General features: G+C 38.7%; 3 protein-coding genes across 5 annotated transcripts in view; 2 read left to right on the top strand and 1 right to left on the bottom strand.

Moving 5' to 3' along the window:
• The window catches only part of LOC306853668 (plastin-3), a 33,127-nt gene extending 31,571 nt beyond the window's left edge, over nucleotides 1-1,556 (top strand). For all 3 annotated transcript variants that reach the window (XM_079391240.1, XM_079391239.1, XM_079391241.1), the window contains exon 16: nucleotides 470-1,556. In XM_079391240.1, the coding sequence (XP_079247366.1) occupies nucleotides 470-602 (133 nt within the window). In that variant the 3' untranslated portion in view covers nucleotides 603-1,556. The remainder of the gene's footprint in view (nucleotides 1-469) is intronic.
• A 5,387-nt stretch (nucleotides 1,557-6,943) lies between these two features.
• cnga2a (cyclic nucleotide gated channel subunit alpha 2a) lies at nucleotides 6,944-12,256 on the top strand (the record flags this gene model as incomplete). The annotated part of the gene is made up of 6 exons (XM_079389983.1): nucleotides 6,944-7,050; nucleotides 7,166-7,276; nucleotides 9,821-9,994; nucleotides 10,101-10,208; nucleotides 10,596-10,702; nucleotides 10,836-12,256. The coding sequence occupies 6 exons, from the start codon at nucleotides 6,944-6,946 to the stop codon at nucleotides 12,254-12,256; spliced, it is 2,028 nt and encodes a 675-aa protein (XP_079246109.1).
• A 5,387-nt stretch (nucleotides 12,257-17,643) lies between these two features.
• Nucleotides 17,644-22,010, bottom strand: LOC306852862 (uncharacterized protein; the record flags this gene model as incomplete). The annotated part of the gene is made up of 2 exons (XM_079389982.1): nucleotides 17,644-17,875; nucleotides 21,084-22,010. The coding sequence occupies one exon, from the start codon at nucleotides 22,008-22,010 to the stop codon at nucleotides 21,087-21,089; it is 924 nt and encodes a 307-aa protein (XP_079246108.1). The 3' UTR covers nucleotides 17,644-17,875; nucleotides 21,084-21,086.
• Nucleotides 22,011-22,163: the final 153 nt, after the last annotated feature.

The raw sequence follows: 22,163 nt of genomic DNA, 5'->3' as shown, positions 1-22,163 counted from the left end.
AAACAAGCGTTTTAGGACACAAAAGTAGAGAGCAATATGTCTGAGAACTACGCTCACTGGAGGAAAACGTAATCAGGAAATATTCATTATTTTTAACCATGCCAAAGGATTATTTCTCCACCCGATGTGAACCTGAGAGGAAGAGATATATTGAGAAACTTAATTTTATTGGTTTTTGTCAGTGCTCCTTTTCCTTTTGTTGGAGAAATGATCCAAAATGAATGGTCCAACGTGAAATATAACACGTCGCGCTGTACTTTTGTGTCATTTTTTGGGGGTCAACAGTTTTTTAGCTTGTTTGCTGTACACCTTGTCATGTAGCAGCTTTTAGGCATTGTTCTGTTTTTTGTTATAAGTCAGGAATAACAAGGAGGCAGCTTCCCGCAATACAAAGTCAATGGAGAGAGTTGGATTGCCCCCCCCCTCGCTGTGTCTCTATAGCGAGCTTATTTCTGTCCGTCTCTTGCAGGTATGCTGTATCCATGGCCAGGAAGATTGGTGCTCGTGTGTATGCCCTGCCTGACGATCTAGTGGAGGTCAAACCCAAGATGGTGATGACCGTGTTCGCGTGTCTAATGGGCAGAGGGATGAAGAGGGCATAAAACGGGACCCTGCGGACAATCAAACGCTGATGTCCCACCCAAAAGCCATTTTGCTGGTTGAAAGGCTTCTGGTTCAGTAAATTTATTACAACCACAATAAAATAAAAAAAAGCCAACAGATGTTAAAGAATCAAGTTTAAGTTTGGCAGGACTACAATGTTCAATGCTTGAAGTTTTTGGAAAGGGAGGGTTGGTTCTTTTAGACCAAAACAATTACAATTCCATCTGCAAAAGGGACAAATTAATACCAAATTATATCTTCGAAGAAATGCAAGATGACTAAAACATATCTGCTCTGGATCCAAACCATGTCAGACTCCGCTTTGCAATACTCTATTTACATAATTGTTAAAGGATGTATGTATGAGTGATAGGTGTAGTTTTTGGACATTTAGAGTCACGACTGGCCTTACTAGATGCAGTATTGCCTCTATGCAGATTGATGATTGTGTTTGAATCATTGAATTGGACCGCTTATTCTCCTTATGTTTTATATGTTACAAAATTTACCAGAAACGTTTCAGTGAGACACTTTAACACATTCCGTAGTTAAACCTCAGTGTACTATGTGTCTTATGTATATGTATACTCTTTTTACGTACAAGAGACATCCAAACAGAATGAACTATGCATGAGCTATATTTTTATTTAAAACAATACACTCCTCAGAAAATGCCTTTAAAAGCTTTAAGCATTAACCAATCCATGCTGTGTTCAATACGAAGATGACAAATAAACTTTGGTGCAGAGGAAGGTCATCGCGTGTGTTCAATGTCAAACCTGTTAGCGTTGGTTGATGATAAGTGACCATGTTGCCGGGAATGAAACTGGAAGTGGCTGGTCATATGGCAGCATGTTATCTATGGACCGAATCAGCTCAATCCAAATGTCTGTAACTCAAAAACATCATACAAATAAAGCAGAAAATGCAACTGTGCATAGTATTTCAGCTTCAGCATGTCTTCTTTTTTCTTTCTCTATGAATGGTGTTGTGTTGTGAGGGTTTGGATGAATTGTGCTGCTCAAGTAAACCGTAATGTCATGGTGTAGAATTAAACATTTTACTAGTTTACTAATCAAATACCTGAATCGGATTAGTGCAAATTACAGACATTGATCATGTTAATAGTATAATGGCAAACTGAGTATACTTGTTTTAAATACTGTACACAGTATGCTGTTTTTTTGTTTTTTTAAGGCATTTAAATCCACAGTTTATCAGTAATGGCTAAATAATAGAAAGGATGGTTTTGGGGGTCAAAAGCCTTGTTGAAAGGCATAAACGGTCTCTTATGAATATACTTCTTCTGGTTAAATAGTCCAATAAAAGACTGTTAGGTCTGTGATTATTTTGGAAATGACTATCATTCTAGCTCCAAAATGTCGAGTCAGAAGTTTGGAATAATTGAGATGTTTTAATGTTTTTGAAAGAAATCACTAAGGCTGCATTTATTTGATCAATAATCCAGTAAAAAGAGTAATATTGTAAGGTAACCCTATAGATTAGGGAACACTATTCACTAAGTACGGTAGTTGCTTTTTAGCATGCATATCAGCTGTTTATTAGTACTTATAAAGCACATATTAATACATGATCACATTCTAGATCCCTTATCCCTACAATAAGCAGCAAATTAGTAGTTTATTAAGGGAAACTATCTCAGGTTATAAGAGTAACCATGGTTCTCTGAGAATGGGAACAAGATTGTGTCTGAGATGAGGGACTGCCTCCAGCATGTCTGGTGTCTGAAGCAGGTCAAAACACAACATTATTGATTGACGACAGTCCATGGCATCACTACCAGTGTGACCTTGAGTATGAAAGGGCATCAGTAGTGTCATCCTCTTTTGTCTGAGGAAGTAACTAGGCAGTCCAAAAATGAGCAATAAGGTGTGTCTCATTGTCTTCTCATTGAGCTCTTGAGATGTGGAATTTTATGGGCAGGAGTTTGAGGGCACTACTTTGCACTCAACCCTAAAGACTTGCATGTCAAAAAGCACTAGCTGCTAACACTTGATCTTGCTGTCTTCGGGTGGTGTGATTTCAGGAACCTGACAAAGCTCATTTCAGGGTGACGATCCTGGGGCCTCATTTATAAAGCATTCATATGCTCAGATTTGATCTTAGAGTGTGTATACGCTTAAATCTATGTCAGTGCTCATATTTGTAAATCAAAAACTGACTTTGACGTGGAAAATTGCTTAGCGTCACGTCAGGGTCTGAGCAGAGGTACGCACTTTTTCTTGTTCAAGTACTGCAGGTATTTGAAAATATAAGCTGTTCTAAATTGAAGCATTTGGTGATCTTTTACATGTTAATGACATTAATTAGGAGTCGTTTACAAGGTACAGCTGAAACTGATCATTTGTGATGCATAGATTTCGCATCTAAAAGAGCCATGTACGTGTGTTTTCTGTACGTACGTTCATTTTATGAATAACACGTATGCGTATTTGAGAAATGATTGTAAGATTCCATTTTAGGATCGTTTCTGTGCAACATTTTATTAACGAGGTCCCTGAAGTCCTGATGGGAAAAGGAAGTAAGCTCAGTATTAACCAAAACTGTTCTCAGGACTCCGCACAACAATAAGGGCATGCAAACCTTGTTGCAAAAAAAAAAAAAAAAAAACCCTCTTTAAGGGGAACAGTCTGAGCTTGTTTCGTATGACAGGTTTTAGTCATACCTAGCTATTCGAATGAGAGGAGGACCCTTTTTTTGTAAGGGTTGTGTAAGGATCGTAGCTCACGCCCATAGCAAAGACACTATTTAAGGGAACTCACTCTGAACCGCAATCTTTACAAGTACTCTACAGCAACAACTGTTAACAATTTGTGAAGAAAACTTCCTGCTGGGTTGTAGAGTTCAGAAAAGCTCTTCTTGGGGAGCAGAGGACGCGCGTAACAGGGGTACACAACCCGAGGATGCACCAAACAAATTAAGTAGAAAACCACGTCCCTGAGGTGGTGCTATGAGGGAGCTTCCAACTTGAAAGACCCCAATATCTCGGGGAGTAAGCTACAACCTTAGAAAAAAAACAAAAAAACATCTTGTCTGCTAATATAGGTGTTTATCATAGCAAACTAGGCATGTTTTCAGAGCTCACTTTCTTCTCCCTTTTCACATCTTGTCTCTTCTGCAACTTACCTCTCGGTGAAGGAGGAGCTTGAGTGGTGACACTCACCTTCTGGCTTCCAGTCCTCAGATCGGGACGGGCCAGGGCCCTCAGAGGCTTTGGATTTAGACCGGCATGGAATGTACCTCTCAAAGGCAGCCGACTGTTCTTTCACCTCCTCCTGAACTTTCCAACCACTGTTTCAATGGATGTGCCAAACAGCTCGGAAGGCAAAATGGTGCAAAGATGAGAAAGCTATCAGAAACCCCACACACCTCCTGAAAGGTTTTGCCTGAGAGGATTCTATGGTGTTCGCCTAGAGACCAGCTACGAACTAATGGCTCCTGAAGGCACAAAAGAGCATGACATGTACTACTGACACTTTTATTTTCACAGTTGAATAGAGAAAAGTGACTTCATTCTCAAGCCCCTGCCCCTTTAATTGCCAATGGAAAAGTGCCCTTTTGGTCCAGTCTAGGTGGTTTAGTCCTCCTGGAGGCCCCACAATGCATGCACTTGCTTCCGCTTCAAGTCGATTTTTTTTTTCTTTGCACACAAAAAGTATTCTCATAAGCTTTGTAAAATTACGGTTGAACCCCTGATGTCACATGGACTGTTTTACCGATGTCCTTGCTACATTTCTGGACCTTGGAACATTGCAGTTGTGTTGCTGTCTATGGAGGGTCAGAGAGCTCTCGGATTTCATCAAAAATATTATTAATTTGTGTTCTGAAGATGAACAAAGGTCTTACAGGTTTGGAACGACATGAGGGTGAGTAATTAATGACAGAATTTTCATTTTTGAGTAAGCTAACCCTTTAATTATAATAATCAGAAATGTTTCTTGAGCAGCAAATCAGTATGTTAGAATGATTTCTGAAGGATCATGTGACACTGAAGACTGGAGTAATGATGCTGAAAATTCAGAGGAATAAATACATTACAATAAACAAAAAGAAATGCATTACACAGGGAAAAATGCATGAATATAGAAAACACTTCTTTTAAATAGTTATAATATTTCACAATTACTGTTTTCAATGTGGTTTTGATCAAATAAATGCAGACTTGGTGAACATAGTAGAATTATTTAAAAAAACAAAAAAAAAAAACATATACTGGTAGTGTAGATCGTCCTATATGGATACCAGGTGCCTTTTGGTCCATACTGGGTGATCTTTGACCCCAAACACACCACCTCACTGCATATGATTCAAAATTAACTTTGTCCTTTCACATAAGTAGTTTTCAGTAAATACATTTTTAATAAAAACATTTCATAATGTATATAATAATTGTCATTCAGTTGGAAAGACACATTTTAATGTGGGCCTTTAGATGTAGTATTATGAACAAAGTATTTGATTTACGTCAATATTTCTGTAATCATTTCTCTTGTGTGGTAAATCAAGACAGCAGCAGTAAAAATACTGTTCTTTTTTTTACCACTGAGGACATGGTTGAGGATCCAGCAGCAAACAGTCCCTGTATGTGTAATCAAGTGCTGACCAGAGCAAAGCACGAGCATTAAAAACACAGCGCTGCAATCAGAGCACTTCAAACACACAAGCATCTGCTGGAATAACAATAAGCCTGAGCACAGCGCTCGCCCTCTCAGAAAACCACAGGAGGAGCTTTCAATCACACAACTGCGCTGGACATGCAAACACATCAGAGTTTAAAGAAACAGAGGACAGAGAAAAAGACATAGAGATTGATGTTGAAGCTGCTGGGAGAGACGAGAGAGCGGTGAGGAGGTGTGTGATGTCTGAAGTGCCGTATGGTAATGTGTCTCTCATCCCCCTCCTGCCTCCAGACACGCATCTCCCCTCTCAGCCTCATTTCAATCACACCGCAGCCCTTCACATCAGATTTCTCTGGAATAAACGCACAAATCCATCAAACAAGCAGGTAAAACATCACTGCGCTGAAGTCAGAGGAAGATTCTTCAGAGTTTAGGAAAGGAAGGATGTTTGAAGACTTCAGAAGCATGTTCTTCAAACTCATGAAGAATTAATACACCACCACTTGAACCTGAAACAGCTCAAAAATACAAGCAGGTAAGTGAATAAACACAACACTTCTATTGCTTAATCATCAATGTACTGTTTTAGGAAATCTTACATGTGCATATTCTAAGTAATTGTAATTATTAATCATCTAAATAATAATTTGAGATATTCCCTGTTAGATCCGTTGATGTTCAGTGCTAAAGCAATGGCTTCAAACTCAGCCATAATGATCTGGAGTCTAAATTCACTTTTTGTCATCTTATGATAACAATATTTTTTAAAATGCTTACAATTTTAACAATATTCAATTCAACTGCGGCCTAGCACATTCTCAGGAAATGATGCCATTTTTGCATGGAAATTTCAAAATGGTTTCATAGTTACTGCCAGATGAAGCACAATAGTCTCCATAGACATTGAAGAGCCACCGTAAGAGGACGACGGGCCAATTCTTAAACTATCAAGGCCAGTCGACTTACATAGTGAATAAATATATACAGTATACTACCAGTCAAATGTTTGGAATTAAGATGGGGTTTTCTTTCATGTTTTTTGAAAGAAGTCTCTTCTGCTCATCTGATTTTATTGGATCAGAAATACAATCAGAACAGAAGTATTGTGAAATATTATGCAGTAACTGATCAAAAATAAAGACATTTATAATGTTACAAAATATTTATATTTTAAATAAATGATGTTTTTGTAGATTTGAACTTTCAATTAATCAAACATCCTTAAAAATGTATAATGTTTGTAGTGTTTTTGTATTGCAGCATTACTGTATTTTAATTTGTACAAAGGTATTATATGATTATATATATATATATATATATATATATTTTTTTTTTTTTTTTTTTGCAGGCTAAAATAACATACAAGCAAAGTGTGCCAATTAAATATCTGCTTGAATTTGTACACTGAAAAGCATCTTTACCATCATAGGAGTAAGGTACATTTTAAAATATATTAATAAAAGAAAATATTTATTTTTAACTTTAGTAATATTACACAATATTACTGTTTTACTGTGTTTTAATTAAATTAATGTTGCCTTGGAGCACTGAAGTAAAACATTTTAAAAAGAGTTTAACACATTTAGGTCATATTCTTGCATTCAAATGCAGCTAGATGGAGGCAATTATTATGATTTAGACTAGAGCATGTAGTTGTTGAATGGAGACATGTCTTATTCCAGGACAAACTCTTTTACAGCATGACCAGCCAAGTGTTGGTGGAGAGCATGGATTTATCAGCTCACAGACTGTCTGTGAAGACGTCTGTTGAAGATGAGTCAGAGCACGCTGATAGCACTCTCAGCCGGTGAGATTGCAGTTACAGCTATTTTTGAACTCAACAATTACTGTCAATTGTCTAATGGTCAGATACGGTCTGTCAGTCTGTATAAATCCCCATTTTGACTCTTTTGCCAATGCAGTGGTCAGTCCATATGTGATGACACATCCTCAGAATTACAGCGAGTGGCCACCCTCGAACCGCGTGGACTGAACTCACAGAATTCCTTCCACGGCAGAGGGGCGCTGTCAAGGTGAGCGGCACGGACAGACAGTTTCTTCAGCTCATTTGGATTTACAACCCGAATTCCAGAAATGTGGGATTTGAAAAAAAAGAAAAATAAAAGATTTTTTCAAATCACATGAACCAATATTTTATTCACAATAGAACATAGAGAACATAACAAATGTTTAAACTGAGAAATGTTACACTTTTATCCACTAAATGAGCTAATTTCAAATTTTATGCCTGCAACAGATCTCAAAAAAGTTGGCACGGGGGCAACACAGGGCTGAAAAAGCAAGACATTTTGAAAAGATTCAGCTGGGAGAACATCTAGCAACTAATTAAGTTAATTGACATCAGGTCTGTAACATGATTAGCTATAAAAGGGATTTCTTAGAGAGGCAGAGTCTCTCAGAAGTAAAGATGGGCAAGGCTCTCCAATCTGTGAAAGAGTGCGTAAAACGATTGTGGAACACTTTAAAAACAACGTTCCTCAATGTCAAATTGCAAAGGCTTTGCAAATCTCATCATCTACAGTGCATAACATCATCAAAAGATTAAGAGAAACTGGAGAAATCTCTGTGCGTAAGGGACAAGGCTGAAGACCTTTGTTGGATGCCCATGGTCTTCGGGCCCTCAGATGACACTGCATCATCAGCATGATTCTGTCATTAACATTACTAAATGGGCCCAGGAATACTTCCAGAAACCATTGTCGGTAAACACAATCCACAGTGTTATCTGCAGATGCCAACTAAAGCTCTATCATGCAAAAAGGAAGCCATATGTGAACATGGTCCAGAAGCACCATCGTGTCCTGTGGGCCAAGGCTCATTTAAAATAGATTTTTTTAAAGTGGAAAAGTGTTTCATGGTCAGACGAGTCCAAATTTGACCTTCTTGTTGGAAATCACGGACGCCGTGTCCTCCAGGCTAAAGTGGAGGGAGACCTTCCAGCGTTTTATCAGTTCAAAAGCCAGCATCTCTGATGGTATGGGGGTGCATAAATGCATATGGTATGGGCAGCTTGCATGTTTTGGAAGGCACTATGAATGCTGAAAGGTATATAAAGGTTTAGAGCAACATAAGCTCCCCTCCAGACGACGTCTATTTCAGGGAAGGCCTTGTGTGTTTCAGCAGGACAATGCAAAACCACATACTGCAGTTATTACAACAGCATGGCTTAATTGTAGAAGAGACCGGGTGCTGAATTGGCCTGCCTGCAGTCCAGATCTTTCACCTATAGAGAACATTTGGCGCATCATTAAATGAAAAAGACGACCACAAACTCTTCAGCAACACCAAAACTCCAGAAACTCAACCTCGATGCCCAGACATCTTCAAACTGTTTTGAAAAGAAGGAGAGATGCTACACCATGGTAAACATGCCCCCTTCCCAACTATTTTGAGACCTGTAGCAGGCATCAAATTTGAAATTAGCAAATTTTGTGCATACAATTGTAAAAATTTCTCAGTTTAAACATTTGTTCTGTTATCTATGTTCTATTGTGAATAAAATATTGGCTCACGTGATTTGGAAATCTTTTAGTTTTTATTTTATTCAAATTTTAAAAAAACATCCCAACATTTCCAGAATCCGGATTGTATTCAAGTATGGCCTTTGGAATTTAAATCTGAAATGGTGGTTTTTAAAAAACATTTTTTTGTATTTTCTGGTGTTGTACTTCAAGTGCACAGAAAATATATTATATGAAGTCAGTATCATATAATATGTCATTTATGTCATAGAATATAGAATATGTCATTTAAAATCAGTCTATTTTCTAAAAGTTTTATAATATATATTATTATTTCTATAATTTTTATGTTTTATAAATGCAATTGATATAGCTTATTGTGAAAACTTTGTCAGTGCATGTTTCATTTTTTGAACATTTGAAAATGTTTTGACCTCATAATGTTTGATTAAAATGCCATAACTGACACTATCAGACTTCTCTCTGGTAATGTATGCTGGACTTCTCCAATCGTTTTGTCCTCTTTAACTTGTCCTGTAAGCTCCTCCCCACCCACCTTTCAACATCCAAACCACAACCTATGGATAGAATCAAGTCTGTTATACTCAGATCGGAATATGGAAGAAAAGATGTGTTCTTAAAGCTGAACAAAGATAAATCAGTGACAAAAAAGACTAAATAAACGCTGGTCAAACACAAAATATTTTAACCAAATTATTCAAGCAATTTCTGAACAATACAGAACACCCCATAACCAAAGGATAGAGCACTTATGTTGAGATTATTTGGCATGGTGCAGTACCTTTCAAAGATCACCATACTTTAAGTCAAAGAACTCGAGAAGATTTTTTTTTAGACTTAAGGTCAAGACCTTAGTTAGTTGTGTCTTAGTACCAGTTTTGATGAAGGAACTCATGAGAATTTACCTACAAGTGTCAAGCACCAAATCTCTGGATTATTTACCATTACTGTATTTCTGTTATAACCGGGTGGGAAGATGAACTCTTATAGTACAATTCTAGTGATACAGAGAAGACTGTGATTGCTCAAGATGGATATTTTCACACTGATTCATTAGTTCCCTTTGTTTCCAAGGCTGGTGAGTATGGTGGTCACTCTTAGAGAATGGGCCCATAAAAGCCTTCAGGAAGAGGAAGAAAGGCCAGATTCTTTCTTAGAGCGCTTCAGAGGACCTGAACTCCAAATTGCTCCCAGTCGGATAAGCATCAATAGACCCGATCATGATGGAAACAACAGTGCCAAAAGCAAGTGAGTTTGTCGTCTCACAACATTATGTACAACTGTATAAAATTTCTACTGCCTTGCTTAACACCCATGCAACCACAACATTTATTAAAATGTATTTGGTTATCAGGAAAAAGTCTGATGTTTTCATATTGGCTCCCGCTGATGACCTGTACTACCGCTGGCTGTTTGTTATTGCCACAGCAGTATTGTACAACTGGTGCTTTGTGGTGGCTAGGTAAGACAAAATAAATGTCTGTTTTTGGAATTTAAAGCTCAGTACTGAACATTTCTGAGCTAAGATTCTAAAATGAATCCAGTGATTCCAATGGAAAATTAGCCAGCAAATTATACAGTAAAATAATATGAATACTATAAGTGGAAGAAAGAATAAACCTACTCGTTTTGGATTCTGAATGCTGAATGCAGGGCCTGTGTGGAAGGTATTTGTAGCAGCTGTTCTTCCATTAAATCCAAACGGTATAATTAGACCTCAAGAGCAAGTGTGTGATCTAGGCTCTCATTTGGATGATGATTCATGTAAATAAGCGTTTTTGTGTCATATGTGAAAGGGTTAGTCCTGACTCAAGCTGATGGTGTTTCATTATTCATATCCCAAACACAGGGCCTGCTTTGATGAGCTTCAAACCAGGAACTTCATTCTGTGGCTGGTTTTTGATTATCTCTCAGATGTCATTTATATACTGGACACCTGTGTGAGACTGAGAACAGGTCAGAATCTTCTATAATCTTCCATGTTTTTGGAAGCGATGTTGTCACACTTTGCTTTAATAATTCAATAGGTGCTTCGGTACAGTGTATATGAGTAATCATAAAGAACTGACAATGTATATCTTCACCATAGGTTTCCTTGAGCAGGGTCTTCTGGTGAAGGACCTTGTCAAGTTAAGAGAAAGCTATTTTCACACAATGCAATTCAAGTTAGACCTGCTATCCATACTACCCACTGATCTAGCCTACATCGCCGTTGGCATTCATGTGCCAGAGCTGCGTTTCAATCGACTGATGCGCTTCTCACGCCTGTTTGAGTTCTTCGACCGCACAGAGACCCGCACAAACTACCCTAACATATTCCGCATTTGCAACTTGGTGCTCTATATCCTAGTCATCATTCACTGGAACGCTTGCATCTACTTTGCCATCTCCAAGTCTCTGGGATTTGGATCCGACCAGTGGGTCTACCCAAACATGTCTGATCCTGAGTTTGGGACACTCACTCGAGGATACGTCTACTGCCTTTACTGGTCAACCCTCACACTGACAACCATTGGTGAAATGCCAGCTCCGGTGCGAGATGAGGAGTATGTTTTTGTTGTTTTTGATTTTCTTGTTGGTGTTCTCATTTTTGCCACCATTGTTGGTAACGTAGGAGCCATGATATCAAACATGAATGCCACACGGGCCGAGTTTCAGGCTCACATCGATGCCATCAAACACTACATGCAGTTCAGAAAGGTCAGCAAAGAGCTGGAAGCCAGAGTCATCAAATGGTTCGACTACTTGTGGACCAACAAGAAAGCAATTGATGAGCAGGATGTCCTGAAGAATCTGCCCAACAAACTGCGGGCTGAGATTGCAATCAATGTGCACCTGGATACACTGAAGAAGGTCCGTATCTTCCAGGACTGTGAAGCTGGACTTTTGGTTGAACTGGTGCTCAAGCTGCGGCCTCAGGTCTTCAGTCCCGGAGACTACATCTGCCGAAAGGGAGACATAGGAAAAGAGATGTACATCATCAAAGAGGGTCGCCTTGCGGTTGTGGCTGATGATGGGGTGACCCAGTTTGCACACTTGACGGGTGGCAGCTGCTTTGGCGAGATTAGCATCCTCAACATTAAAGGCAGCAAAATGGGCAACCGACGCACTGCTAACATCCGTAGCATTGGCTACTCTGACCTCTTCTGTTTGTCAAAGGATGACTTGATGGAGGCTGTAATGGAGTATCCGGACGCTAAGAAAGCTCTGGAAGAGAGGGGAAGACAGATCCTTCTGAAGGAGGGTCTGCTGGAGGAGTTGGACGCAGGTGGAATGGGAGAAGAACGGGTTGAGGAGAAAGTGGAGAGGCTGGAAGCTTCTCTTGAAATACTACAGACTCGGTTTGCTCGATTACTGGCCGAGTACACAGCGACTCAACAGCGACTGAAGCAGAGACTTACAGTACTGGAGTGTAGCACACGGCACTCTGGCAGCGGATTCCTCTCAGATGGCAATGAAAGCACTGTTGATGGTGACGGTACACACAGTGAGGTCAACATCCAGTTCTGAGCACTTGCCTCTGAGATAAAACCTTATACATTAGTCTTAATGACAATTCAATAGCAATAATGTATGAACACTTTACAACAATCATAGAAGTCAAAAGTTACACAATTATTCACATGCGTGTGGAATTGTGGACAGTAAATGTCATGGAACTGACCTGATTGTCAAACAAAACATATAATAACAAGGTTTTACCCAACCCACTTAAAGGTGTACTTTTTGTGTGATGTTTTGCTAATAAAAAAAAAAAGATTCACACATAAAAAAGAACAGCACTTATATACCATTAATTTGTATAAACAGATGAGAGTCCACACATATCAGTGGCATAATTAGGGCATAATAGGTCTCCTTTAATGGTTCAGTTTGACCAATAATTCACTAATTAACTTATGTTTGTGGGGCAGAAGTATACTGTGGCAGATTATGTTGGTTGTTTTAGGCCTTGTATTGCTAAATAAAAAGTATGATCAATGTTTTCTCTTTAATGATTACTTGCAGTCTAATTACTAAGCCTCTGTTCTTTGATTTGGAAGCATCAGCCTTTGTGCAAAGACCAACAAGTCTGCTTTGGTGAGTCAACCAACATATTGCCCAATAAAAGTATGGTCACTCAGCCTGTAACTTTGTTGTAATTTATTGGAAAAATGTCAAAGGTAGTTGACTGGTAATTTTCTGAAAGGACATTATTTGTGAAATTTTCAGATGTTTTCTTTGACTCTAAAACAAAGCACAATTCAAAATACAAGTAAAACAGTAAAGAAAATTCCTTCATATTAATATGTTAGTACATTGGGCCCTATTTTTATGGACTTTTTTCAGAGTGCAGGCAGATATTTTTAGTTTGTGTATTCAAAATAACAAATAGATACAATTGATACCTAAATTCTGCAAACTTTAAACTTGATCTTTGTATTTTATCAATGCAAGCAACTGTTTTGGTTACCAACATTTTTCTAAATATCTTATTTTCTGTTCAACAGAATAAGGAACTTCATACAGGTTTGGAACAAATTGAAGATGGCCAAATAATTACAGAATTTTCATTTATGGGTGAACTATCCATTTAAAGGTTTGTCATGGAACTATTGATGTCTAAAAGAGCCTTTACTTTCAAGAGTGCACATCATGAGCCTGTCCACCCCTGATGATTTCTCATACATAGAACTGAATTTATCAAGAAAAGGTGTTAAATTATGTGTTTGATAACAACTATACACTGTTAGATTATACACTGTTCATACCAAATATCAAGTTCCTAATAAATTTTCTTTTGACCCAGAGCTATAGAGAAAATCTTAAGTGCATAAGTCGTAACTAGTTTTATAACTGGCTAACCAAGTGTGAGGTTCCCCCAATGACTCTGTCCGCTGTGATTAGTTTGATTTCTCATTTCATTGTCTTCAGTCAGGTACCGTAATAGTGGGAACGAAATTAAATAATAATAATACAGCAACTCTACAGATGAGCACAATTTTATGTTCCTTTGTTGGCGTATTTTCTCACAACTAGTTAATTATCTAATGTTAGTTTTCTTTATTTCTATAAAAGTAAATTTACACAGGATTGTGGCCAATGCGTATAAAAGTACAAAATAAAAGTGAAAATTCCAAGCAGTCAAGAGATGAATCTTTTTTTTTTTTTTTTTTTACATTTTCATAGCTCCAGGGAAAATGTCAGACTTTCTAGTGACGTATGCCTGACATCTCCAATCATTGAATCTCAATAAACCCCGTCCTTCCTCAATCAACTGCAAGCTCACATTCATTTTTGAGTGTAATTCCCACATTTCAAAATCCAGTTAACAACTGGGACCTGTTGCATCATCAGTGTTCTTCTTCTTCTTCTTCTTATTATTATTTTGTAAATTTTTCATCAACTTTTTTTGTCTTATAGCCTACATGGTATTATGTCTTAATTTGTCACTGGAGTTGTACTTTCAGTGCACTGAAATGCATCATTTCCACTACTCAGTGAGGTCTTAATAGGCAAGAAGATTACTAAAAACACTTTATTTTACTTATATGACTTACATATCTTTGTAAATGTCTGTTCAAATATATATTTAATTAATGTATTTTTGTATAGTTGTATAGTTGACGGGACCAATGAAACTCTAGAAACTAAAGGCTTATAAAGACATAGAGACTAATGAGCAAACGAGATGAACACAGGTGAGAATACTTAACGATGATAGACTAATAATGAACTAATGAGAAAAACCGGAACAAAACCAAATATGGGCAAACAGGAACCAAACCGTGTCAGATATCGGCCCCTCCCGGAAGGTGCGTCCCACACCGTAACAGACACATCGGGGAGGGGGGGGGGCGGGCACCCTGGAGGCTGGAGCAGGGCCAGGACAGGGAGGAGACTGGGGAAGCCAGGGTGGATAAGGAGATTAGGGAGGCCATGGCGGGACTGGACACTCGGGAGGCCATGGCGGATCTGGGGACTCAGGCAGCCATGGCCCTATTATTTTTTCAGGAGGCCATGGTGGGACTGCAGACTCGGGAGGCCATGGCGGGACTGGACACTCGGGAGGCCATGGCGGATCTGGGGACTCAGGCAGCCATGGCCCTATTATTTTTTCAGGAGGCCATGGCGAATCAGGGAGCTCCGTGGCCTTGGCTGTTTAGAGATCTGCTTCTAAACAGTTAAGCACATTTTTGAAAAAATGATGTGGGAAGTGTGTTAAGATAGCAGGTTGACGATTTAAGGGGCTGAACTATTTCTTCCAAAATGTTGCTATCAATTGCCAACTTGTGTGTAAGTTGGCAATTGATAATGTGTGACCTCTATATAACTGGAAGTTGAGCCAATCTCCTTTTTGATATTATTGATCTTCTCAGAAAAGAAGGAAGCAAACTCATTGCATTTGCTGTCGGAGAGCATTGTCTTTACATAACTGCTTTTGGTTTTCTCCAAGATTATTTTTTCAAGCTGACCTTTCCCGGAGCAATATCATCAATAACATTCTTAACTTTTGAGTTAAATGAATCCAGGAGAAGATCAACAGAGTCTACAGAAATGCTTGGAGTGAAAGATATGGCCTTCATAAATAGCGCACCAGTGTTCTCGTTAATGCATCTCTTTCTAGATTCAGTGGTAACAGAGATCAATATATCAAAGAAAATACAGAAGTGATCAGATAGTGCTACATCCTTGATTACAATGGATGAGATGTTTAGACCTCTACTGATAAGTAAATCTAGAATGTGTCCACGATTTTGTGTGGGTCCATGCACATGCTGAATCAGGTCAAAAGTGTTTAAAACAGTTATACCGTCATGGCCAAAAATATCGGCACCCTTGGTAAATATGATAAAAGAAGGCTGTGAAAATTAATCTGCATTGTTAATCCTTTTGATCTTTTATTTAAAACATTCACAAAAATCTAACCTTTCATTGGATAATAAGAATTTAAAATAGGGGGAAATATCATTATGAAATAAATGCTTTTCTCTAATACACATTGGCCACAATTAACGACACCCTTTTATTCAATACTTTTTGAAACCTCAATTTGCCAGTTTAACAGCTCTAAACTTTCTCCTATAATGCCTGATGAGGCTAGAGAGCACTTGTGCCCAGTGACCCATTTTTGTGTTGTGTTTGGATTATTGTTTGATTGGAAGATCCAAACATGGTCCATTATAAGATTTCTAACAGAGTCAGTCACTTGTTGATTTTTTTATCTGTTGCTATTTGATAGAATCCATGATGCCATGTGTCTAAACAAGATGTCCAGGACCTCCAGCAGAAATATAGGCCCACAACATCAAAAGTAAAGCAGTATATTTCATTGTACACATGGGGTACTTTTTATCCCTGTGTTCACCAAACCCATCTTGAGTGTTTGCTGCTAAAAGCTCATATTTTAGTTTCATCTGACCATAGAAGCCAGTCCCATTTGAAGTTCCAGTCGTGTCTGATAACTGAATATGCTGGAGTTTGTTTTTGGATGAGTGAGGAGATTTTTTCTTGAAACCCTCCCAAACAACATGTGGTGATGTAGGTGCTGTTTGATAATTTTTTAAAAGGTTTTCTGACCCCGAGACTCAACTATTTTCTGCAATTCTCCAGCTGTGGTCCTTGGAGAGTCTTTAGCCACTCAAACTCTCCTTCTCACCGTGCATTAGGACGATATAGACACACGTCCTCTTCCAGGCAGATTCATAACATTTTATGTTGATTGGAAATTCTTAATTATCGCCCTGATGGAAATGGGAATTTTCACTGCTCTAGCTCTTTTCTTAAAGTCACTTCACTAATTTGTGAAGCTCAGTTATCTTTTGCTGCACATCAGAAATATATTTTTGGTTTTTCTCATTGTGATGGATTATTAAGGGAATTTGGGCATTGTTTTCCCCCCTATTTATATTTCTGTGAAACAGGAAGCCATGGCTGGATAATTTCACGTTCGTAATCACCCTGGAGTGCTCAAAATTGTGAATATTAATAGGAATATGCTTCAGAGATATTTTACTCATAAGAATTTCTAGAGATGCCAATAATTGTGTCCAAATGTATTTGAGAAAAACATTTATTTTATAATGATATTTCCCCCCATTCTAGATTATTTTTCTGTTCCTGTGTTTACATATTTTCTCACAACCAGTTAAATAATTAATGTTATTTTCCTTTCATTTCTATAAAAATAAATTTATACTAGATCATTGTTTCCAATGAATATAAAATAATAATAATAATAAAAACTAAAATGGAAATTCCAAGCAGTCAAGTGATGTATTTTGCTTGTAGTTGACATGAATCCATGTGTAATTTTCATTTATTAAAAAAAAACAACAACCAAAAAACCTTTTCATGATGTCAGACTTTCCTCTGGTGATGTACGCAGGACTTTAGCAGTGATTAAACCCCATCCCTCCACCATCAACTGCAAGATCACATTCATATTTGAGTGTAACATCAATCAAAATTAATCAAATCTAAAAATCAATCAAAATCCAGTCAACAACAGATGAACAGAAACAAGACCTGCCCTACATTTTTTCCTTTTCGATAAAAACAATAAGAAATCCATAATAAATGTGAAAAAAAATTATTAGAGTGGCTTGAAGAACAGTTTGAGTCAGTGGTGGACAGTAACGAAGTAGCTTTATCTGTACTTTAGTGGAGTAGTTTTATTCTGACTAACTTTACTTCACTACATTTAATAAAACACGTCGTTACTCCTTATAATAAATCACGATCAAATATATCTTATAATAAATCACAATCAAATATATCTTATAGTAAATCACGTGCTCCGAGACGCAGAAGCGGTGTCTGATTCACGAACAAACTAGCCCTGCCTCCCAATGTCAAGTCAAGTCACCTTTATTTATATAGCGCTTTTAACAATGTAAATTGTGTCAAAGCAACTGCACAATATCAAAATCAAAATCCTCTGGCCAACAAACCAGCAGTTCAATTTAACTGCAGCAAAGTCAGATTGTAAGGTCTCAACTAGTTCCAGTGGTCATTTGGTAATTCTGTATGTTGTCTGAGCGTTGGCATCCTCTTAGGTCCTCTGAGGGGTTGGCATTATCTTTTCTCAGGTGTTCGGTCATCTCAGATCATTTAGGGGTTGGATCCAGACTGAAGCTTCTGTCATTCCTAGTTACCACGGGATGTTAATCCCGTGGCAGAAACAGAGACAAATAGAGACATAATTAGCGTAGCTGCTGTTCCATCTAAGCAAAAATGATTTGTTCAACCCAAGCTAAAGAATAATAATAATGTACATTTGATCAGATATACTACAGTACAAGATTATAAAATGCATTATGTGAATGCTTGGCTAAAGAGATGTGTCTTTAATCTAGATTTAAACATAGAGAGTGTGTCTGAACCCCGAACGTTATCAGGAAGGCTATTCCAAAGTTTAGGAGCCGAATGTGAAAAAGCTCTACCTCCTTTAGTGGACTTTGCTATCCTAGGCACTACCAAAAGTCCAGAGTTTTGCGACCTTAAGGAGCGGGTTGGATTGTAGCGTGGTAGAAGACAAGTTAGGTACGCAGGAGCTAAACCATTTAGGGCCTTATAGGCAAGTAATAATATTTTGTAAATGATACGGAACTGAATAGGTAGCCAGTGCAGAGACTGTAAAATTGGGGTAATATGATCATATTTTCTTGATCTGGTAAGAACTCTAGCCGCTGCATTTTGGACTATCTGTAGCTTGTTTATTGAAGATGCAGGACAAACACCTAGCAGTGCATTACAATAGTCCAGTCTAGAGGTCATGAATGCATGGACTAGCTTTTCTGCATCAGAAACAGGAAGCATGTTTCGAAGCTTGGCAATGTTTCTAAGATGGAAGAATGCTGTTTTTGTAACATGGGAAATATGATTTTTAAAGGACAAGTTGCTGTCTAATATAACACCCAGATTTTTGACTTTAGAGAATGTGACAGTGCACCCGTCTAGTTGTAAATTGTAATCCAAGAGATTCTGTGTATTGTTTTTTGGTCCAATAAGTAATATCTCTGTCTTATCTGAATTTAATAGGAGGAAATTATTGGTCATCCAATCTTTTAAATTTTTTACACAATCTATTACCTTAGATAGTTTAGAAGTTTCACCTGGTTTTGTTGAGATATATAGTTGAGTATCATCAGCATAGCAATGAAAACTAATCCCGTATTTTCTAATAATATTACCAAGAGGCAACATGTATATTGAAAATAGAAGAGGACCTAGGACTGATCCTTGTGGTACTCCATACTTTACTGGTGATAATTGTGATGACTCTCCATTTAAATGAACAAAGTGGTAGCTATCGGACAGGTATGATTTAAACCACCTTAAAGCCTGCCCTTGAATACCAATATGGTTTTGTAGTCGATCTATGAGTATATCATGGTCTATAGTGTCAAACGCAGCACTAAGATCAAGTAATACTAGCAATGAGATGCAGCCTTGGTCTGAAGCAAGAAGCAAGTCATTTGTAATTTTAACAAGTGCAGTTTCTGTGCTATGGTGAGGCCTGAAACCTGACTGAAATTCTTCATAGAGATCATTTTTTTGCAAGAAGGAGCACAATTGAGCAGACACAACTTTTTCTAAAATTTTTGACATAAACGGAAGATTTGAAATGGGTCTGTAATTTGCCAGTTCATTAGAATCTAGTTGTGGTTTCTTAATAAGAGGCTTAATAACCGCCAGCTTGAATGGTTTTGGGACGTGACCTAAGGCTAACGATGAGTTAATAATATTGAGAAGCGGTTCTTCTGCTACGGGCAACAACTCTTTCAGTAGTTTAGTGGGTATAGGATCTAATAAACAAGTTGTTGGTTTAGATGCACTGATAAGTTTATTTAGCTCTTCCTGTCCTATAGTTGTAAAGCACTGCAGTTTTTCTTTGGGTGCGATGAATGAAGCTGAAATACTAGACGCAGTAGAATCTACATTTGTTATTGTATTTCTGATGTTATCTATTTTATCAGTAAAGAAATTCATAAAATCATTACTATTAAATTGTGAGGGAATATTTAGATCGGGCGGTGTCTGTTTATTTGTTAGTCTAGCCACTGTGCTAAATAAGAACCTTGGATTGTTTTGGTTATTATCTATGAGTTTGCGGATATGCTTTTACCCTGGCAGCTTTTAGAGCCTGTCTATAGCTGGACATACTGTTTTTCCACGCAATTCTAAAAACTTCCAAGTTAGTTTTTCTCCATTTGCGCTCAAGATTACGAGTTTCTTTCTTGAGAGAATGGGTATAACTGTTGTACCATGGCGCAGTACATTTTTCTCTAACCTTTTTCAATTTGAGGGGGGCAACAGCTTCTAATGTATTAGAGAAGATAGTGCCCATGTTGCTAGTCATTTCGTCTAGTTCATGTGTATTTATGGGTACACAGAGCAGTTGAGATAAATTAGGCAGGTTATTTGTGAATCTGTCTTTGGTGGCTGGAACAATAGTTCTGCCCAGACGATAACGCGGAGCCATATAATTAATATCAGTAATACGCAGCATGCACGATACAAGGAAATGATCAGTAACATCATCACTTTGAGGTATGATATCTATATCGGTAAGATCAAGTCCATGCGATATAATTAAATCTAGCGTATGATTAAAACGATGAGTGGGCCCGGTGACGTTTTGCTTGACTCCAAAAGAGTTTATTAGGTCAGTAAACGCAAGTCCTAACGCATCATTTGTATTATCAACGTGAATGTTAAAATCTCCGACAATTAGCAGTTTATCAACATTAACCAATAGATCTGAGAGGAAATCTGCAAATTCTTTTAGGAAATCTGTATATGGCCCTGGCGGTCTATACACAGTAGCCAGAGCAAGAGATAAGAGAGATTTATTTTGCATATCTAACAGTGTAACATTAAGCAGAAGTATTTTGAATGACTTAAACCTCCTGTATCCTGTTTTCTGAGTAACATTGAGAATATCACTATATATTGTTGCCACACCGCCGCCACGGCCAGTCTGACGGGGCTCATGTTTATAACAGTAGCTCGGTGGAGTAGACTCATTTAGACCAAAATATTCATTTGGTTTCAGCCAGGTTTCAGTCAGGCAGAGTACATCAAAATTATTATCTGTGATCATTTCATTTACAATAACTGCTTTGGGTGCGAGTGATCTAATATTTAGGAGCCCAAGCTTCAAAAATTGTTTTTGTTCATTTATTTTGTGTTTTTCTGGTTTAATCACGATCAGATTTTTTCTAGATCCTGCATTAAATTTATATTTTGACCTCGCTATTCGGGGGACAGACACAGTCTGTATAGATTGGACAACGCGGGTACTTCTATCATTTAAGTGGGTAGAACAAAAGTCATTTGAGAATTGACTTACTAGTCAGATGGAGCGTAGCGTTCTGGAGATGTTGTCCGACAGGAGTTCCGCTCCGACTCTGCTGGGGTGCAGGCCATCAGCACGGAAAAGCCTAGGACGCTCCCAGAAAAGATTCCAATTATTTACAAAGAGCAGTTTCTGTTCTTTACACCATGACAATAACCATTCGTTTAAAGCAAACAGTCTACTGAACCTTTCGTGTCCTCGTCGATACGTCGGAAGTGGACCTGACACGATGATCTTCGCCGAGGGCGATGTGCTGCGTACCGTCTCGATCAGGCTCCTGTAGTCCCTCTTCAGTGTCTCCGTCTGCCGCAGCTTGATGTCGTTAGTCCCCACGTGCAGCACGACAGCCCCGATGCTCTCATCGCCCTTCAGGATCGCGGGTATCTGCGCAGAAACATCGAGAACACGAGCACCGGGGAAACAGTGTGTGTGCACTTTACCTTCAGCTAGCGTAGCACGGACGTGCCGGACGATGGAGCTTCCGACGATCACAGCGTCGCGTTCCGTCTCGCGGAGGGGAGCGAAGCGGTTCCGGGTGGAGATCTCGAAGACCGGAGGCGGCGAGGTTGTCCCCCAGGGCCTGGCTCGCGTCTTCCGCTGCTGTTGTTGCACCCAGGGTCCGTGGCGTCCCGGCGCCGGAGTGAAGGACATCTGTGAAGACCGCGTCCTGGGTGCACAGTGTCTGTATAGAGAAACGCACGGAGTAGAGGTGGTGGGAGTGTTAGCAGCGTGCTGTATACTTACCCCGGACTTGTGAGCTTCAGCCCGGGATGTTTCCAGCGCGGCTCTCCTCTCTCTCAGCTGGGCCTGCTTCTCCACCAGGTCACGGATCTGCTTCTCCACGGCCTCCAGCTCCAGCTGCACCGAATGCAGCTCGAACGTGTCCTCACCTGCACTCAAAGGTAGACACAAATCCGCCATTTAAGCAAATAAGAGTGAGACAAAGGCAATGTGTGTGAATAGAGTATTAGCAGTGTAAGCTAGATTAGCGGCAGGCACGCTGCCTATGCTAACAGGCTATAAGCTAATAGCAAACACGAGAAATCAAAATAAAACTAGTGATAACAAGGCGCT

Source organism: Barbus barbus (assembly GCF_936440315.1).
Source record: "Barbus barbus genome assembly, chromosome: 33".
NCBI classification, from domain to species: domain Eukaryota; kingdom Metazoa; phylum Chordata; class Actinopteri; order Cypriniformes; family Cyprinidae; genus Barbus; species Barbus barbus.
Note: the sequence above shows the minus strand (reverse complement) of the source record. Positions and strands in the feature narration are given on the sequence as shown.